This window comes from Corvus brachyrhynchos, unplaced genomic scaffold (genome assembly GCF_000691975.1).
Source record: "Corvus brachyrhynchos isolate BGI_N302 unplaced genomic scaffold, ASM69197v1 scaffold409, whole genome shotgun sequence".
In the NCBI taxonomy this organism is placed as follows: domain Eukaryota; kingdom Metazoa; phylum Chordata; class Aves; order Passeriformes; family Corvidae; genus Corvus; species Corvus brachyrhynchos.
Genome location: NW_008246059.1, coordinates 1,748,680 through 1,767,983, shown reverse-complemented (window position 1 = coordinate 1,767,983; position 19,304 = coordinate 1,748,680). Strand labels below are relative to the sequence as shown.

At 39.8% G+C, this 19,304-nt stretch overlaps 1 protein-coding gene across 1 annotated transcript in view; it reads left to right on the top strand.

Moving 5' to 3' along the window:
• CARMIL1 (capping protein regulator and myosin 1 linker 1) overlaps positions 1-19,304 on the top strand; it is a 197,305-nt gene that overhangs the window by 142,555 nt on the left and 35,446 nt on the right. The window contains 6 exon segments of the mRNA XM_017746126.1: positions 1,308-1,406; positions 3,112-3,240; positions 3,505-3,636; positions 7,835-8,010; positions 10,013-10,100; positions 12,783-12,932. Coding sequence (XP_017601615.1) covers positions 1,308-1,406; positions 3,112-3,240; positions 3,505-3,636; positions 7,835-8,010; positions 10,013-10,100; positions 12,783-12,932 — 774 coding nt within the window.

The following is a 19,304-nucleotide window of genomic DNA, read 5'->3' as shown; positions in this document are numbered from 1 at the left end:
TCTAGGCTCATAGGTGCATTTCTGAAAAAAATACTGTGAAGCTTCTGGCCATGGGGATTTAAATGTGTGTGTTAATTAGGTGCTATGTACAAAGAGTGTTTCCTTTTATTCATATCAAAGTTGCTAAAACTGTTAGACCCTGAGTTTGTTTTAACATGTGTGGTTCAGGCTTTCTTTGCACAACACAAGGGAGTTCCCTCCCAGAAAAGGTACCGGTGTCAGGAGTGGTGCTGTGAACACAGCTGATACCCAGCAGGTTGGGATGGAAGCCTGCCTGCATGGACTGAGCTGTCGTGCTTGGTGCTGGGACAGCTGCCCTGGCTGACTGAAGGACACAGCAGCCACTGTCCCGACCTCCACTGTCTCTGCAGCACACTTTGCTTGGGGTGGGCAAACTGGATAAACCCAAGGTTTTACTCTGGGGTATGGTCAGATATTGGAGTTCTTGCTGGTGCCGTGTTAGACGTGACCATCCCCACTGATCTCTGCCTCACAACGTGTTGGCCACTCCACCCATCCTTTTCTCCCCTGTCTCTTTCAGACCAGATCCATCTTTGATGAACCATAAGCAGTTTGCTAATAGGTTTTTTTGGCTTCACTAAGTTTGATAGAGCAGGTTTAGGGGGTTACTCTTTGTGCCATGAAGCTGGAGGATGGTGGGTGCTTACTGCTGGTGACAATTGTGGTGGGCTGTAAGTAGGAATCAGTTGTCTTTGAAGAGCGCTTCTGTACTCCTTAGCCTTAACTAAGGTGTGAACTAAGACTGCATTATCACTTAGACACTTATAGATAGATTATCTTCTCTTCAGACATACTGCTATTCAAATCTGTGTCTTTGCAGCAGGCCAAGACATCTAAAAGAAATTAATGAGCCATCATGATCTCTACAACACCTAACAGTTAAGATTCCCTTCAAATATTTCTCAAACCACGATCTAATAGTTTGTCGGCATAATTTGCTAAATTATTCTAAATAGAAGATTCTTTCAGAAAACACTGGCAAAAGCACAATATTTAACCATGCTTCACTAGTTTGTGAGTGAATTAGTATTTGCCAATGTGGTTATTAAGCACTGAGACACACAAAATAAAGTTTGCAGATGATAACCAAATAATTAGGCAGTTTTTCTTGTCAGTCCCCAATTCTGAGACGGCAGCAAAATTGAAAGCAAATTACAACGTGAAGAGTCAAATCAGTTTCCCAATCTGGCTTTTTTTTCTGTGAGACGGCAGCAAAATTGAAAGCAAATTACAACGTGAAGAGAATCAGTTTCCCAATCTGGCTTTTTTTTCTATTTTTTTTTTAGATAGAAAACTACTTGCTTCGTAACCATGAGACCAGGAAATACCTACAGGAGCAAGCATATCGGCTGCAGCAAGGCATTGTCACTAGCACCACTCAGCAGGTGAGAATTTGTTACTTACTGGACTCCTCAGTGCCTACAGTCTGCCTGGGGAGGAAGTTCTGTCTCATTCTGAGTACTTTAAAGGTGTGCCTCGTGGGTTATAGTGTTTCCCAAGAAATAATTATTATCAATGACAATATATTTGGAAGGAAAGCATTTGCGAGATGGAGGTCTTCTATACAGCAGTACTGTGTGGAGAAAGACTCAGGCTATTACCAAGTAAACTACTGTTGAAACCAGGAACAGTTTGGTTTGCTTGTGCTTTCCCTGTGTTATTAAAATTTAATGGGACAGTGTTTCATTACTGGAACCTGAAATTGTAGTCTAACCTCTCTCTTGAGGGAGAAAATGGTATATGGAGGTATACTGGCACTAAGAACTGCAAGAGCAGTTGTTTCATTCTAGTAATTTGTCTGTTCCAATGCCACTTCAACCCCCCCCCCCCAAGTTAATAATCTCTGTATGAAATAAGTTTAGTCTTTTTTATAGCTTGTTGGTTTTAGTTGTGCTTTTCTCCATCACCACATACACATCAAGTTTCAGGAAATGTAATTTATTGTTATTTTGAAATAAAATTACTGATTTCTATATTAAATTGTGTACAATAAGGATAACTTTTAAAAACAGTTTTAAAAGAGAGCTGGAGAAGACTCTCTAGTATTATAGAATTGCATTATTATTCCCAGAGTGTGGTTTTTTTTCTGTCCAGATGTCCCAATGAAAATTTCTACTGTCTAATAATTAGCTTTCTGTACTTGTTAAAAAAAACACCCACCCAAAACCCTTTGAAGAGAAGGAGTCATGTGGATCCAGAAAGGGGCATGCTGTGAAATTATTTCAGTTCTCATTGCTAATGATATCAGATGCGGGAACTGCAGCCTTTATATGATGATGCGTGCACTCAGATGTTGCTTCAAAATGTCAGATAGCTGATTCTAATGTATGCTAAGTGGGCTGATAAAGACTTTTAACTCTATGTCTCCCTGCCTTATATATCTTAATCAAAGCTGACTGTGTGACAGGCATTCTTAGTGGTTTGTCTCGTAAGATACAGATATACCACCTGCCCTGCATTTGCAGCGTGTTGAATGAATTGTCTTGCGGGTACAGATTAAGTTCAATTTATCCCACTGTGAAATGTCTGATGGAAACTTCTGCTTTGATAGTTTTAATTCCCTTGCAACTAGGAATATTTACATTTTGAAAGAATACTGCAGAAGCCTGCACAGTTGCATTTTGCTCAGACTGGAGAAATCGCTGTTAGTGTTTGTTGAATGGATAGTGAGAGAGCTTTCTTTTACTGTCTGAACTTCTTAACAATTCAGAGACCTTTAGACCTTAGTCTTAGGTATATCAACAACATTTTCAGCATTAAATTTAATCCAAAAACCAGAGTAACATTTAATAATCAACAAGTTATCCTATTTTGCAGTTACCCTGGAGGTAACTGTGGGGGAAATATTCCACAGCATTTATTTTTCCTGATGGTAAAGTTTTATTTATTTTTGCAACGTTTGGGGGTGTCTTTACGAGATGTAGTTCTTTCCTTCAATAGTAGCGACATACTTCCAAGGTCTTATCATGCTTTTCCAGGTTGTTGTATTGTCACTGCAAATCTCATGCTGCTGTTGATTTTCTACCTGGACTGGATTAAGGTTGTGTTTGTTCTGATGTTTTATCTTATATATTTCTTTTGCTCAAGTAGATGATTGACAGAATATGTGTAAAAGTGCAAGATCATCTCAACTCTCTAAGAAACTGTGGTGTGGATGCTGTACAGGAGGATGTCAAATGTGCAGAACGGCTGATGCGGGATGCTAAGAACTCCAAAACAGTAAGCCTTTCCCAGCACACTGGTAATGCTGAGAGCAGTTCTGTGTGTGCTTGCAGCTTTTGTCTTTTTGGGGAGTGAAAATAATAATGTGTCACAAAAGAGTATTTTCTTCAGATGGCCAGCTATAGGTAGTACTTAAAGTGATAAGATAATTCTAATTTATGAAGATTTTGATTTTGCCAAAGACATTTTCTGTTGTTTGTCCTGGTTTGAAGACAGGTGGTGATGAGCTTATATTCTGAAGATACTCTTCCTGTCTTACAGCTGTTACCAAATCTGTATCACCTTGGTGGAGCTGCTTGGGCAGGAGCAAATGGTTCACTCTCCAATCCAATCCAGGAGACGCTTGAATCCATGGCTGGAGAAGTCACAAGGGTAGTGGATGAGCAACTTAAGGTCTGTGGATAGATGTGTTACCATCTCTCACATGCAGAAATAACTAAATCTGAGGTTTTCTGTTGCTAAATGCAAATGTGCCACACTTCATTTTTCTTCTCAGTAGATTTGTATGTAGGCTAGCTATCTTTCCATTATTAGTTTCTTACTACTTTGGGCCTTATTATTTGGATTTTTTTCCCAGTTGGAATACAAGAAAAAGTTGCTTTAGTGTTTTCAGTGGGCAGAAGGAGCATACACTGTTTATTATCATCTTTTTTCATCTGCTAGAAGGGGAAGACTAATCAATTGCTCCTTCAACCTTTTATAAAGGCATTTCTCAAGCACCCTAAGAAGCCTCATGCCCTGGAGAAAAGTGCTCAGTAGTTGAGGAGTCCCAGTGGAGTGAAAGCTGCTTTTTTATAGAATTCATTGCAGACTTTTTTTCTCAGTGATCACTTTTGAACCTGATGCAGGATTTCCACTTTACTGTTTGATTTGGATAACTTGTATGTATTGAGAGTGCCCAAAGAACTGGTACAGGCAACTTTATAGGAAATCTTCTTGCAAGTTGCCTGTTAAACCTCAGCTCTTGAAATAGATGTCAGTGATCTGTAAATGTTCTCACCTGTTGCTCAGCCAGCTTCTGCTCAGAAAACTTGAACCTTCAGTTGTATTTGCTCTTCCTGTATAACAAGCAAAGGAGAGTCATCCATACAACACGTGCAAAGGTGTCAGTCTGGGAAGAAGACAAGGTGGAGACATTTTAACAACAGTTGGGATCTGTATGGAAGCTGCTGAATTTAAAAATATGGCTCTGGGGTGCCTCAGATCAACTTCCTTTTATGACTAAGCTGCCTTGCCTGTGCTCTGTTGTATTTAAACACTTTACAACCTTCATCTTCAGATTCTTTGATCTTTCAATTGAAACATGAAAATGCTTCAGTCAGTGGGAATATAATGAAGAACAATAATAATGCCATATTACTAATTACTTCTTTGAAATTAAAAAGTTAATGAGGAGGAAAATGGTGCTCTATTTTTAGTATGTTTCTCCCTTTCCCCATTATATGAAATAAGGCGACTATTTCTGCAAACATGAAAGTGATTTATCCGTAAGATTCTTCCCGGTGGAACTTCTGGGTTATTATTGGGACAGGAATAGTCAGGTCAGCCCTTTGTGCAGGGCTCATGCACTTAAATGAGTTCATCTTGGAGGGTCTTATAGAAGGGGGGAAAAAAATCCTCATCAGCATTTGGAATGTTCCTGAGTTAATGTGTCTTCCATTTATACTTTTATGCATTTACAACAAAAAACACTTCACTTCAACCACTCTGACTTTTACATTTACTTTTGATTTTTGTGGCATTCAAGTTTAAGTGCCTTACAAGAAACTATAAAGTCAAAATGCTCTTTGTATAGTCCAAGACTCATTTTTATTAATTTTCTCTTAAGGTGGAAATGTTTTCCTTTAAGTGCTATGCATGAAGGAGGAAGTGTTGAACGTGGATTAGAATTATTTTTTTCCCCAGTTGTTTAGGTCAGTTCAAAACATGATAAGCAATTTATTATTTCTAAAGATAGATAAGGGAGCTCACATAAGGACAGTTCTTTTTGTAATTGTTGGGGAAAAAACATCCTGTGTGCTGTAAGTGGAGTTTCATTTTTAGTTTCTATAGCAACCAGAGTGTGATTCTAAAAAGTTTGGAAATTGGTTAAACCAAATGAACTTTGTTCAGGTGAATAAGAGATTTTTGATTTTGGGGTTTTGTTTAACTGACAGAAAGAAAGAGGGGTGAAGACAGGAGTTAGAGTCAGGAAAAACAGTATCTTGGAGTGAGTTGAGTTGACCAGAGGAGAAATTATAGCAAGGCTCTTCCCATTTTCTTCTCCTGCTGCTGTCAATGTGGACACACAGAACCTGGAGATGCTTTATTCAGTCAGTAAAACACCACGGGAAAATAAGCAAGATAAGTGGAGCTTACACAAACACGATTTTGAGGAGTGCTCAAAATATTCTTCCTAAATTTTGTCCTAGTGCAAAGGGTTTGTTGGCTCCATCACCTGTTCCATTTTTTAGTCTGATCATACTTCAGTCCTTTTCATCACTATCTTTCTCCTGAATTTTAAGATTCTTTAACTCTGGGTAGTACTTTGTTCTCTTCTTTCACCTGGTGACTGATACTTGCAGCCCTGTGACTGAAATCTGTGCCCTTTCACAGTCAATATATTGGTAGTTGTGGCTTTCCATTGGTGAAAGGTTTGGGGATGGAATTAGGAGGTGAGGAAAGGTTTCTTAGATACCTTCTGTAGATAGCAGTCATGTGAAATCAACAGTTAAAATCCATCATTAAAGAAATAATGTTCAGTAGCGCAATTAAAGATAAGATCCAAACTCTATTTGATTTCAAAATTGCACGTTCTCTCAGTTTTTTGAGTAAAAATTTATTTTGGAAATTTCAGGAGAAGTCTGCTTTTTCCTGCTACTTCTCAGTGATGCCTTAACAGCATTTTTTCACATGATCCATTTTGAAAGACCATGCTTAGACTGCAATTCAACATAGCAAAGTCTATCACTTGTATGATTGGGATTCATCAGTAACTCTTGAGGGGCTAAGGAATTTTTTCATGGTAAATACACAACTGCACCAGTGAATAAATACTGTGGGGAAAAATGGATGTGTCAGGAACTCTCGTTAGTAGTTTACCTGGCTCAGTTTTCTCTAACATTTAAGTTCTTCATGCCCCGTGGGGATATGGCTGCAGAGGCTTGAAAGTCTCTTCATTAGTCATGCTGCCCTCAGTCATGAGGATTGAAGGAGGGAGTGTGGGAGGAGTTCTTAGAGTGCATCTTGAGAACCCAGAAACAAGATATATTATTAGCCGTAATGGCAGCTGTCCCTTATAACTGTAAATCAAATGTTGTGAAGATTGGACCTTCTTGTGTGCTGTGACTGCTTCATGTTGCTTTGTTGGTTTTTTTTCAAACTGTAAGAGCTACAGACTGAAACATGCTGCTTTGAATCATTGAGTTTTATGCAGCAATGGTGTTTTTTCTTGCTCATTGTCTGCATAAGAAAATTACTAGTTATGGTAGGGCTGTGCAAAGAGAAAAAAGCTCTGGTACAATGGAGTTGAATCTGAGGTCACTTACCTGTGGTGTAGGATTGAGAAGAAAAAGGAAATCAGTAGAGTTTTCAAGAGGTGAGGTTCTTATGTTGTACAATTTCCAAATGCCTGGGTAAGATCTAGGCTTATCTAGTACACCATTCCAATGAAACTTTGGTTTTTTGGTTTTTTTTTTTATTTGTAAGTACCTTTTTCTCTTTGGTTATCAACACTCAGTCTTATTGGAGACAAGCTGGCCCATTTCAGTAAACTGGGCTCCCTGTTCTTTTTTTTTCCCACCCTCCTTTGGATTTTTCCTGTGTGGGTGACCATGCACTGGAGCAGGCTGCCCAAAGAGGGTGTGGGGTCTCCCTCACTGGGGATACTTGAAAGCCGTCTGAACGCAATCCTGTGCCATGTGCTCTAGGGAAACCTGCTGGAGCAGGGAGGTTGGACTAGGTGACCTTCAGTGGTTCCTCCCAACCTTTCACCCATTCCGTGATTCTGTGTGGATAAAAATTGTTGGCTACACCTAAAGTTCACTGTAGATTTACATGTATATAAACAAGATCCATATATTAAAGGTTTGCATGCCAACTGCAGATCACACTTGTAGCTACTTCTTAATATTCAGCTGGTATATTCCAGCCATGAGTACAGCATGCTGAGTTCTCAGGAGTCTCCCTTCCTCATTTACTGATGCTTCTTACAAATTGGCAGGTCTGGAGCACTGATGAAAATTGGTGATTCAGGGCACAGTTTAGAGGGAAGGCAGCTGCAGCAGAGCATCCACTGCAGTGGTGGGTGCACAAGGGAAGCTAATTTGTTCTGACAGTTCAACACACAGAGATGTAAATGTTTCATATTTGAAAAGGCACACAAGTACAGTTGCTGGTCGTTTTCAGAGCAAGTGTGTTGATTCTCAAAGCTATATTTTGTAAAATGTCTTATATTGCAGCTGGATGCAAAATGGATTGGAAAGAAGGAAGAAGAATTGTAAAAACTGCAAGTCTAAAAGCGTTGTAGTGCTGTTCACCAGAATAATGCTGTCACCTCCCAGCTAAAGTAAATCCCAATATCTAATGATATTTTTTGCTTGCTGTGCTGCAGACGCTCCTTGAGTCTATGGTGGATGCAGCAGAAAACCTTTGCCCAAATGTAATGAAGAAGGCTCGCATCCGTGAAGACCTCATTGAGGCCAGCACTGAGAAGATTTCCATCCCACGCACTTTTGTGAAAAATGTCCTCTTGGAGCAATCTGGAATTGATATTCTCAATAAAATTAGGTACTTTAGGAGACTAATCTAAAAAAATTGGAATCTGGATTTTGGGTTGCGTGTATGTGTGTTTGTGTAGTAGAAGAATTTTGGAATTCTTGTGTGCCTCACAAGAAACTATATTACAGCATTCAAAGAGCAGGAAATTGTCCTGCAGGTCTGGGGAACTTAGTTCAGGTGATTCATGTATTTAGAATCTCTAGGGATGTTAACTTAGATCATTAATGCATATGCTCTCTTATTTAGTGAAAGATTTGGTTTATGGTACACAAATAACATTTTCGTGACTGATGCTTTTTTAAAAAAAACCTTTCTCACATAACAGTGAATTAATATAATAGAAGAAAATTGCACTATTTGCTTTCACTGGTAGCAGTGCTTTGTCTGTTGTTACATTTGGTCTTGTCCTGTAGCTGTAGCAATCACTTTAAAATTTTGTGTGGGAGCTGTGCACAGCAGACAGACATACTTGAAAAATGGAAACTTGGATATTCAAACCACAAACCTGGAGCAGAAACCATTACCCTAAATAACTCTTAGTTTGTCCTTTAAAAGAAGAGGCTTTTACCTGACCTTTTACTGGTTGTTTTTTTTTTTTTTTTTCATATTGAATGTATACTGGAGAATATATTTACACAGTATAATGTGGTTGACCTGTACTTAAACCTTCTCAGTTCCCTTCTGCCTGATGCTTGAAAAGCATGACATTTTGCATTGTGTTGCTAATCTTTGAGGAAGAAGAAAACAGTAAGACTTCAGAAGCAGTTTTGCAGAGTGCAGCAAAATAGGCAGGAAAAGGTGTTAAAGACTTCAGCTATGTCTTCGGAGTGTTTAAACTGATTCAGGAAGTAAGTTTTCTTCATTTCAGTCCTATCAAATAAATCTTGGCCCCAAGACAACAATACTGCCTCTTATACTTGTAGAAGCTGGAACTGTCAGTGGGGTGAGGGTGCCACACTGTGACCCTTCCTGCCTTATATTATTTGAAATTAATGTCGGTAGCTGAGGGAGAGTCCTTCACTCTCATTCTCTTCCCACTGTGGCTTGGCCACCATTCTACCTCCCCATGAATTGCATCGCCTTTCCAAGGAGTTCCTTACCTTTTTCTCCAGGCTCTCTGCAGCAGTAGTGCTAGCCCCACACAGAAATATCTTTGTTAATCCAGTGCAGCTTAGTCCACACATAAAAACCATAAACCAAAATCATATCACTTGCTGGCAAGTGTCAGTTGAAAGAGTTGGCCTTGAAGGCATTGAGGCAGCAGAGGTGGAGCTTTGGGCTGCAGCTCAGACAGTCGTGCCTGTTAGCTCCAAATCAGCTGCCCTCCACAGCCAGAGCATTTGGTGCTGTCACCAAAGATGGGACCCCAAGGGAGCCATTCAAGGTACACATTTCCTTGAGAGGGAGTTACCAGGAAAACCTAAGCTCAGTGTGCAGGTGTGGTGGTGTTCCACATACGTCTGTGCAGTGGAACTGGCTGACATGAAGTTCTTGAGGCAGAAAGTGGTTACCTAGAGCAAAAGAGGAAGCAAAGTTGTGATGGCATAGACTGGAGAACCAGCACTGTACACTTGTCCTTACCAGCAGACCAGCACAAAAAGGAATTGGTGAAACGAATGGATTGTATTTGTTCAGTGGAGTAGTGTTAAATAGGCAGCACTGTCCTAATCCCATTCGTCTGAGATTAGTGTTTGTCTGACTTCAGTGGTGGAGTGTTCCACTCCGAGTTTCACTTCTTATTTTTATTCAGCTCTCTTACCCAGATGTTTTCATTTCATGTCATGGAAAACTGTTAGAAGCAGGTTAAATATGGTACAGAGGCTCCTGTGTTTATTGTGTGATTCATGAGTTTATTTCTGAAACCTGCAGTCATGTATCCTGACACCCTCTAATGTTTTACTTCAAATAAAATGACAGCACTGTGGATAATCGTCACACCGTTGAATGTGTAATAAAGACGAAAATCTCCTGCATGAATTAAGAAGTTCTCTCATTTTTAATCCTCACACAGTGAAGTAAAGCTGACAGTGGCTTCTTTCCTGTCTGACCGAGTCGTAGATGAAATCCTGGATGCACTTTCCCATTGCCATCACAAACTGGTGAGTTTTCTCCTGGTTGATATCTAATATGCCAGATCTCAACAGTGCCATTTATATTCATAACTTGTTCAGTTTCTCCTTTGACAGCTCTATTTTGAAATTGGTCTTATTTTCGTTGACATCCTGACATCTTTTGAAATTATTTCAGCGCTCTTGCCTCTTTGCTGTAAGAAAGATGCACCCTTGGAAGAGACTGTGTTATATATTTGTCCTATTGTTTTTTGAGCTGTTGTCAGATCTAGAAAAATGCCATCAGGATGCAGCATTGAGTCATTAGTTAAGAACAATGCTAGTATTTATCAAGGTGAGAGTATAAGGCTTGGATGCTCATGAAATGAGAGGTAAGATTTCATTCTTTAGAATTGTTCAGGCACTGCTGAGACCTTGTTTCCTCAATGAGTACATTCTGAGGTTACCTCAGAAGTGTAGGTATCAAGTTTGAAGAGAAAGGAGTAGGATTGTAGGAAAGGAAGCACTGCTACTTGAAGGTCCTGAGCTGTTGGGAGGCACAGATATTTATTATAGAGGTACTTGCCTCATCAAGAGTAGAAGAAATAAACTGTGTATCCACAGAAAAACTTTTTTGCTTCTAATGCAATGGGGCTTTGTAAGGACAATCCACTCTTTTTTTAAAGAACTTAGTGGGTGGTTGTTGTGATTAAAGTTGCTCTTCATTTCTAATTGAAATTTCTCTGGCTTCAACTTGCAGTTCATTATTTTTTTCAGATGCTTTTCTCCCCTAGATAAGGGAACCATATCTATTTCTCTTTATTTCCTCTCTGTGAAGGTCCTCACACACACAAAACAAATCACTCTTTCTAACCCACCCCCCCCTTTTTTTTTTAATAGAAGACTGAGTTATTTGAGCATGCATCTTTGTAATACAGAGTGGCATTGTGCAAAGGTACAACCTCTGGTCTCTGGAGCTCTGCAGCAGCAACAGCCTGCTGTGGGAGAGACCACATGAATGAGCTCCAGTTTGTCCTGGAGGAGGCTCAGCTGGAATAAGCAGTGACTGGGCTGTTTCTGTCCAGTGATATTGCACAACCTGGACATACCCTGATTCCTGCACAGTATGTCATTTTCTCCAGCCTTTGAGTCACTTCATTGAAAATCCTCTGCAATTTTTCCAGTTGTTTAAGAAGTCACTTTTAAAATTATGGTTTCCAGAACTGGACAGACTATTTGTGTTTTAACCAGCACTGTACACAGGACTGAAATTGTTTTTCTCCTGATATTCCTTATTCCTTGTATTTACATGGCCGAGAATATAAGAAATCCTTTTGTCAGACTTTCAGTGGTAGCTCATTTGTAGGATGGGGTTTGCTAGACCTCCAATCCACTAAGGGCTTCTGGACACTTGTTGCTCTTCAGGATTGTGAAATTGAATAATTGCCAGTGCTCTTGGTTTCTAAGGAATAAGTGTACATTTTGTTTTGGGCTGATACACTTTGTGATCCATTCTGGCCTACATTACTAATATGTGCCTTTCACCATTTAACTCTGCCATGTTTCTGTTAGCTGCAGGTTCTTTCAGATAGTACAGCACTGATGAAAACCTTGAGGAGTACTGATCTCAAAAACGCTGCTAGAGGAACTCCTGTCTAATTTGACACTGTTAATCTTCAGCTGACAGCTGCAATCTGAGAGCTGGCAGCTAGTCCTTAGTACAGCAAAGATTAAATGCTCTGATACAGTTCTCAGCCAGCTCCTTAAATTGGAGTGTCATGTTCTACTAATTCAACACCCACAAATGTCTGTGTTTGTTGCATTGGCATAGTAGTGTTTGAGGCAACTTTGAAAAATAAACCTTGTTTGACAAGACCTCAGTTTGCCTAATGTGATGATGATTAGCGTTAATTATTATTGCAGCTATTTTAGTGTGCTTGAAGATAAATCCATAGCAGCTCTCCAGTTGCTTTTCCTGAGTAGACAGCAGACTAAATGAGCTATAATTGACTCAGGTCAATTTTACCTTTTTTGATGGTCAACAAAACTGCAATCCACTGGTTATCCTGGCTTGTGCTGATGTTAAGTAGTGGACTACAGCTCTCCCTAGCTGCCCCTTTGAAGATTCTGTGACTAACTGATTTGGGACAGCTGATCTTCAAATATTTGCTTTTAGCAGATGTTTATTTAATATTCTCTTCAGTTATCAAAAGAACTAGAAAATATTTCATCATTTTCATGACATCATGAGCCCACTCTGTTCCAAATACAATCCAGGGTGGTTTGTGTAATGTTCTATGTGGTCCTAGAAACAGTTTTTGCCATGCAGGTCTAAAAATAGACTTTAACAACAAATAACTGTTGTTACAGCTTTTCCGTATCTATTTCTTCAGTGAAACAGAACTGAGGTATTTAAAACTGTGCTGTTTTTGTGAATAGCAGATTATAACATTTTGGCCATTGAATAATTATGAAAATTATACTGGCTGATACTGTACCTGTCTTTGTGTTCATAAATTTGAAAAAAATAGTTCAAGAAAAAGCTTCCTTTCCACACTTTTATATTCTTTATAAAACAAACCCAGTGTGAAGACTAACCAACATAACTGAGCTTTCCCTTTGTACTTGGTCTTCCAGGATCTCTGATCACCGAAATTCTGTAAACTTCTGGTTGGGTTCTCTTTGTCTTCTTAAGTTTGACTGGTGCATTCGTGTTGTCATCCTTGTCTCCAGGCTGACCATTTGACCAGACGTGGCAAACCACTTCCACAGCAAGAATCCCTGGAGATTGAGTTAGCTGAAGAAAAACCCGCTAAACGCTCTATGATCACAGTTGAGGAGCTGACAGAGATAGAACGTTTGGAGGATCTGGACACTTGTATGGTAAGACACATTCCACAGCCCATGGGGTTGAGTACACAGGTGACTGGAGGAAAGATGCTTTCCAGAATATCACTTAGCAAATTCATGGTATCAGGAAACTCAGGTTAGGAATTAGCTTCTAGAAGAAATAAATATTAGCTTGGAAGATTTTGTCTGAATTGCATCTTGCTGTTCGGTAGAGGAAAAGCTTTTCCCTTCACTTCTTTCCTCATACCTGTTCAAGGACCTTTCCCTTGCATACGCTGCTGCAATCAAGCTAACACAGTAAACACTTCTTCCACTGGGCACAGTTTCACAGAGGTTCAGTTGAGGTGATAAATTGGACTGTGCTTTCCTTTGACAACATGCTGCTTTCTGCCTTTGTCTTCCTTCTACTTGACATGGATTCCTTTCACCCGTGACAAAAAATGTTTCTGACTGGAAGTTATGTTATTGACCATGATCAGAAGTTGTTTTATATGTGACTTTTATTATAAAGATGGCTCTGTGCTATATCATCATCCTTACAAGATATGAACCCAGACTGCAAATAAATGGGTTGTTAACTGTTCTCAATCTCAAATTCCCCTCCTCCCAGTTCAGTCTCTTGGGGAACTTTACTGTGGACAGGAACTTCAGGAAATTCTCTACTACAAATTAATCAGTCTAATAGGTGGTCATTCCTGCAGGGGATGAGCTTTCTCCTCTACCTTCCAACCTGATTCCTTGGCCATGCGCTTTCACCAGAAGCTAAAACGGCAGAAAAACGGATTGCAGCTTTTTGTAGAAGGTTTGTTGATTCAGCTCCCTGAGTAAACGTACTGCAGAGTCAGACAGCACAGGAGGAGCAGCAGGGCTGCTCCTTTCTGCAGCAAATATCTGTTGGTCTCATTTATCTATAAAACAAAAGCACACCTTTGTGGAAATATCAGCTTAAACTGGGTTCTCTCTCCCTTCCAAATCTCCTGTTTCACTGAGAGTTGATTTGATACAATATTTGTCTGAGCATCACAAATCCCTGTGAGGCTTGTGGTGTTCATCTAGTTCATCACTGGTACTGTCACGTTCCAAAAGCTTTCTATGGCCAACATTCAGTAATCATTTTGAGCCCTGGCTCCTATGGGAGAGACATCCCAGTAAAATATGTGGCATCTGAACACTGTACCTGTAAGTTAATTTTTGCATGCTGGCTTCATATATGGAAAACTAAGCTGAGGGCTCATTTTGACACCTCACCCCCTGCCTTTAAATTTATTCTTGCAGCCTGTTAAGGATAGTAATACTGGAAATGTAAAAAATAGCTCCTGTCTTTATCTCATATCACCATGGTTATATGAAAACATCATATCACTCTGCTGTTATCTTTCACTTTGGCCATATTAAAATAATGGAAATGTGATGATGTTTACACTCTCTAAAAATGCATTAGATGCTAACTGTACTTATCTCCAAAAGTGTTTATATCTGTCTTCATTCTCTTCACCTTCATTATGCACAGACATTCAAATACCTTTGTGACCCAGATTCTCCTCAATATCTAATTTCTGAAGAGAATGAGCATCAAATAAACATGAGACAGTAATCTTAGTCAGTGCTAAATGATCCATTTATTAAAAACTGTAATCCATATTTGGGAACTGTTTTTTGCATCCTGACTGCAAATGACATTGGTTGCTGCTGTAAAAATATGGAGATAAATAGATGAATTCATAGAATAGTTTGCGTTGGAAGGGACATTAAAGATCCTGTTGGTTCTATGGGCAGGAACGTCTTCCATTAGACTGGGTTGCTCAGAGCACAGTCCAATCAGGCTTTGGACACTTCCAGGGATGGGGCATCCACAACTTCTCTGGGCAGCCTGTTCCAGTACTTCATCACACTCACAGTAAAGAATTTCCTCCTAATATTCTTATCAAAATCCACCACCTTTCAGTTGAAGCCATTTCTCCTTTTTTCTATCACTACATGCCCTTGTAAAAAGTCCTGCCTTTTTGTAGGCCCCCTTTAGGTACTGTTGTAAGGTCTCCCTGGAGCCTTCTCTTCTCCAGGCTGAACAACCCCAGCTCTCTCAGCCTGTCTTCATAGGAGAGGTGCTCCAGCCCTCTGGTCATCTTCATGGCCTTCATGGACTCACTCCAGCAGGTCCATATGCTTATATTGGGGGCCCCAGAGCTGGACACAGCACTCCAGGTGGGTTCTCAAAAGATAGGAGCAGAGGGGTAGAATCCCCATCCCCACCCTCTGGCCACGCTACTTTTGATACAGTCCAGGATACAGTTGGCTTTCTGGGCTGTGACTGCACTTTGTCAGGTCTTGTTGATCTTCTCATCCACAAACACCCTCAAGTCCTCCCCAGGGCTGGTCTCAATCCAGTCTCTGCCCAGCCTGTGTTTGTGCTTAGGATTGCCCCAACCCATACGCAGGACTTAGCAGTTGGCCTTGTTGAACCTTAACACTGACACAGTGACATAGCCCCAAAAGGCTGAGCAATTACGGGATTATTACTGAGCTAGTGTTCTCACTGAGCTTCCTGCAACTAAAAGCACCTTTAGAATGTGGGGAGTTAGTAACTTCAAAGACAGCACTTTCCAAATTCTACAGATTTCAGATATTCTCTTGATAAAAGTCACCTGATTTGTGGCAGCTTTTAAGTGTCACACAGGTACTTATGTGGAAATGAGGAACCTCTGAAAGGGGCATCAGTAAACGCTTTGTGAGCTGGTCAGTGCAGATATGTTGCTGAGAGATTTAACTAGAAAGAGAAGCATATGGTTTTATGAACTGTAATTAGGAGCCTAATTTCTTTTGAATTTTTTTAATCTTAAATGAGAAATAGCTGTTTAGATATTACTTCCAAAGTGGCATTGGTCCAGGACACTGCCTTGTTTGGTCATTGGAAATCCCTAAGCATTATGAAGTGTGATGACAAAGCAGATCTTAGCCTTTTGATTAGATGATGCATCTGGCTGTGTGTTCTGCAAACCTCAGACCTGACACCTTGAATTGCAGCTTGGTATTAAGCTTGTTTGGGAGCCTAATCTATAGCCAAAAGAATTTGGAATGTAGGATGAGGCTGAGTGTGTTGCTGGGATGCCAGAGAATACTCACTTATTCTAAGCCCAGCCTTGCTCCAGCTGGCTGTCAAGATGTTTTGGGAAGAAAAGATTTTGGTCATGAAGGAGAGGCACTGAGCTTCGACCACCATTTGGGGGAAGCTGTTTCCCATTTGCAAAACAGGATTTGTTTTGCAAACCCCCATTATCTTCATCAATTCTTTGTTCTTGTTTTCTTCAGCAAGCCTATTTATGATCAGTATTCTGGCTGGGGTAAACAATACAGCAGCATGTTGTTATTTACCAGCTTCCCTTGAAGCTGTATTTGAACAATGTGGGGGAAAACTGGATTTGGATTCACATTTGACTATGATTGCAGGTAGATCGTGTATCACTGAAGCTATATGAATGACTGTGAGTGAGGTGGATGTGTTGGTCATAAAATGTTTATGAGCTGTTTGTTTTTATACATGGATTGAAAGCCAAATACAGAAAAGTTTGGAACACTTGGACTGGCAGCATAGGTTTCTGAAGCCTCTATTGCTGGTGATAGAGTGAACAAACAGGCACTGTTTCAGAGCCTGCCCACCTATTCTGAAGCAGGGTGCAGAGTGGCTGTGGATGGAGGATTTCCCTAACAGAGTAGAAATTTATATATGAATAAACAACACAGACAAGGCAGAATGAAATATCACAAATGGGCTCACAAAATGCATCACTGAAAAATAGACTCTTAAATGTTATTTCTAGTATTTTCTGTTGCATGAATTAGGATTTCCTAAATACCAAACTGTGCAGTTAACACTGACTAGCTTCAGATTAGGGTAAGTTTCTCATCCAGCCTTTAACAGTGGCCTGAGAGCCCATAGTGTGAAAGACTTGTCATACCAGAGTTTGCCAATCTGTTAAATGAGTTGTGAAGAACATAGGGAGCAATTGAGGGGTCCAGCGTAGGATGTGATTGCTGGAACATTACGCATCCGTGAGTTTCTGATCTCCCTGAGCTGCACTGCAGTAAATTGATGCTTCCCTAATCTACAGCTGTCTTAGTTGTCTACATTTAATTAGAGCTGCATTGATGGTAATAAGTCATTAGATAAAAGTTGCGTGCAAGTAAGATGGAAAGAAAAATCTCTATGCAGAAGATGACTTGCTCTTCTCCGATGAAAGGAAAAACCATGGCCTGCTTTTCAGAGCTTAGACTCAATCATGAATTAACTTCATAAAATAGTATGGTTTGTCTAAATTTTTCTCTGCATATATGATGAGTGTGACACATATTCAAGTCATGCATGCATTTTAAAACTAACTTTAAATAATGCACCCTTTTTTGCTGAGTCTGAATATCGTGTGTCTTGGTATGTGTAATCGTGCAGGGAGATACTAACTGATTTTAATTTGCATAATGCTTCTAGTTGTACTTTATTCTTTCATGTGCATTAAATAAGAGAGACTAAATAATGTTTCTAGTTGTACTTTATTCTTTCATGTGCATTAATACTTTGCAGAAATAAGAGAGACTAAATAATGCTCAATTCCCCACTAAAAGACAGTGGAGCATCTTTGTTAGTTTGTGTTTAACAGTTATTTTCTAAAGTTTTTTTTTAGCTGTTTGAATGTTATTTTGGCTTCTAGAATACTAAATAGAGCTCAATAGAGTTGAGCCACTATTTAAAGATGTTTTGAGAGAAATAGCTTCTCTTTTACTAAAAATCCATGTACCCATCATTTTTAAAATATCTGTTTCAGCAATATAACTTTATTACTATAGGTAGTAATGAGCATACAGCCAGGATAAGTATTGTTTTTAGAGCAAAGCAGAGGTTATTTCTATTATGAAGAGGTATGGCAGGAAGTTGTTCGAAACATGTAAAGGAATTGTAGGTTGTAATCCAGAAGTTTGCCTATAACTCTTCTTTAAAGCATTTCAGTGTAAGATTGAAACACTTGGATGGTAAATTGTGTTTGAAAAAATGCTAGTGGCTGATAGGAAAGTGATGAATATTGAGTCTTAGCCATTTCTCATTTATTTCTAATTTGAATCACAGAAATTGTTCTGTGACTTTAATGGAGGAAGATTTTAAAAAAACAAACCTCATGAGCAATATATTAAAGTTCTTTATTGAACAATAGATTTCACCTGTAGAGTAGAGATGAAAATTTGCAGAAATAGCAGAACACTTGTAGATTGGTGGTGTATGTTTTTCCTGGCTAGCCATTGTCAGAGATTTAGCAGATGAATCCTGTATTCAGGTGAAGACTTATGACCTTGTGTGTTCTGAAGGACAAGGAGTGTATGGACCTCAGTGTTTTCAGGGAAAAGTAAGAAATGGCACTCACCAAAAATAAAATTATTAAAAAACCCAAACGAACTAAAAAACCACCTCAAACTCATAAAGCACCACCTGAGTGCTTTTCTCCCCTGACCCACCCCCAACCCCTGCCCTCCCTCCTATCAACAGCAAGCTTGAATTAAAACAACAGAAACCTCTTGAGACGCTTTTTCTGGCAGAAGGAGGAGATCACGGTACGGACTCAGGAACATGTGCAGTAATGCTGTAGGAAGAAAAACCAAAGCAGAGATTCTCTGGTATGCCCTGATTTACTACCACATGTGATTCTTGCTGCTCTCTATTTACCTGCAACAGAATTGTCTCAGGCCTAGAGAGTCAGCTTTTTGGATGAAAGACTGAACACCTACTGCAATAAAACCCCATTTCCTGTCGGACTCCATATGTTCTCCTGCACTATAAATAAAGCTCCAGCTCTCTGACTGACTTAATCCCGCAAAAATCTTTTTTTTGCTGGAATGAGCATTTCCACTTTCCCCCATACACAGTTTGCACTTTCCTGCCCACACCGTCATGCCTGTGCTGGTGTTCACAGAGCCTCACAACAAACTGGGTGTGGGAATTGATTCAACTGGCAATTAAGCTTTTAACAGAGGATTTCTTTCCCAGGTTAGTTTACAGACCAACTAGTCCCCTGGCTGAGTCCACAAAACAAATCCTGAGTAGCAGAAACAAGCAGACAGGGATGAGGGCAAAGGCAGCAGCCTGGATGAATGCTGGATTAAATTGATTGTGACACTTGAGTTTCTCTCTTGTATGTATTAGCAGAAATGGGCCTTTGATGTGCAGTAAACACAGCACTCTGTGGGAAGCTAGAAACTGGCATTATGGTATGTGAGAGTGTTCTTGGCTTCTGAAAAGGCTCAGAGGCATGCGAGCAAATCTGCTTCAGTGGGAGTCCAGTCATATTTCTGACTCATCCCAAACTAGGACAGTTTATGGAAATATCACCAGGAGGAGCAAAGCACAGTGCCAGGGTCCTCCTTAAG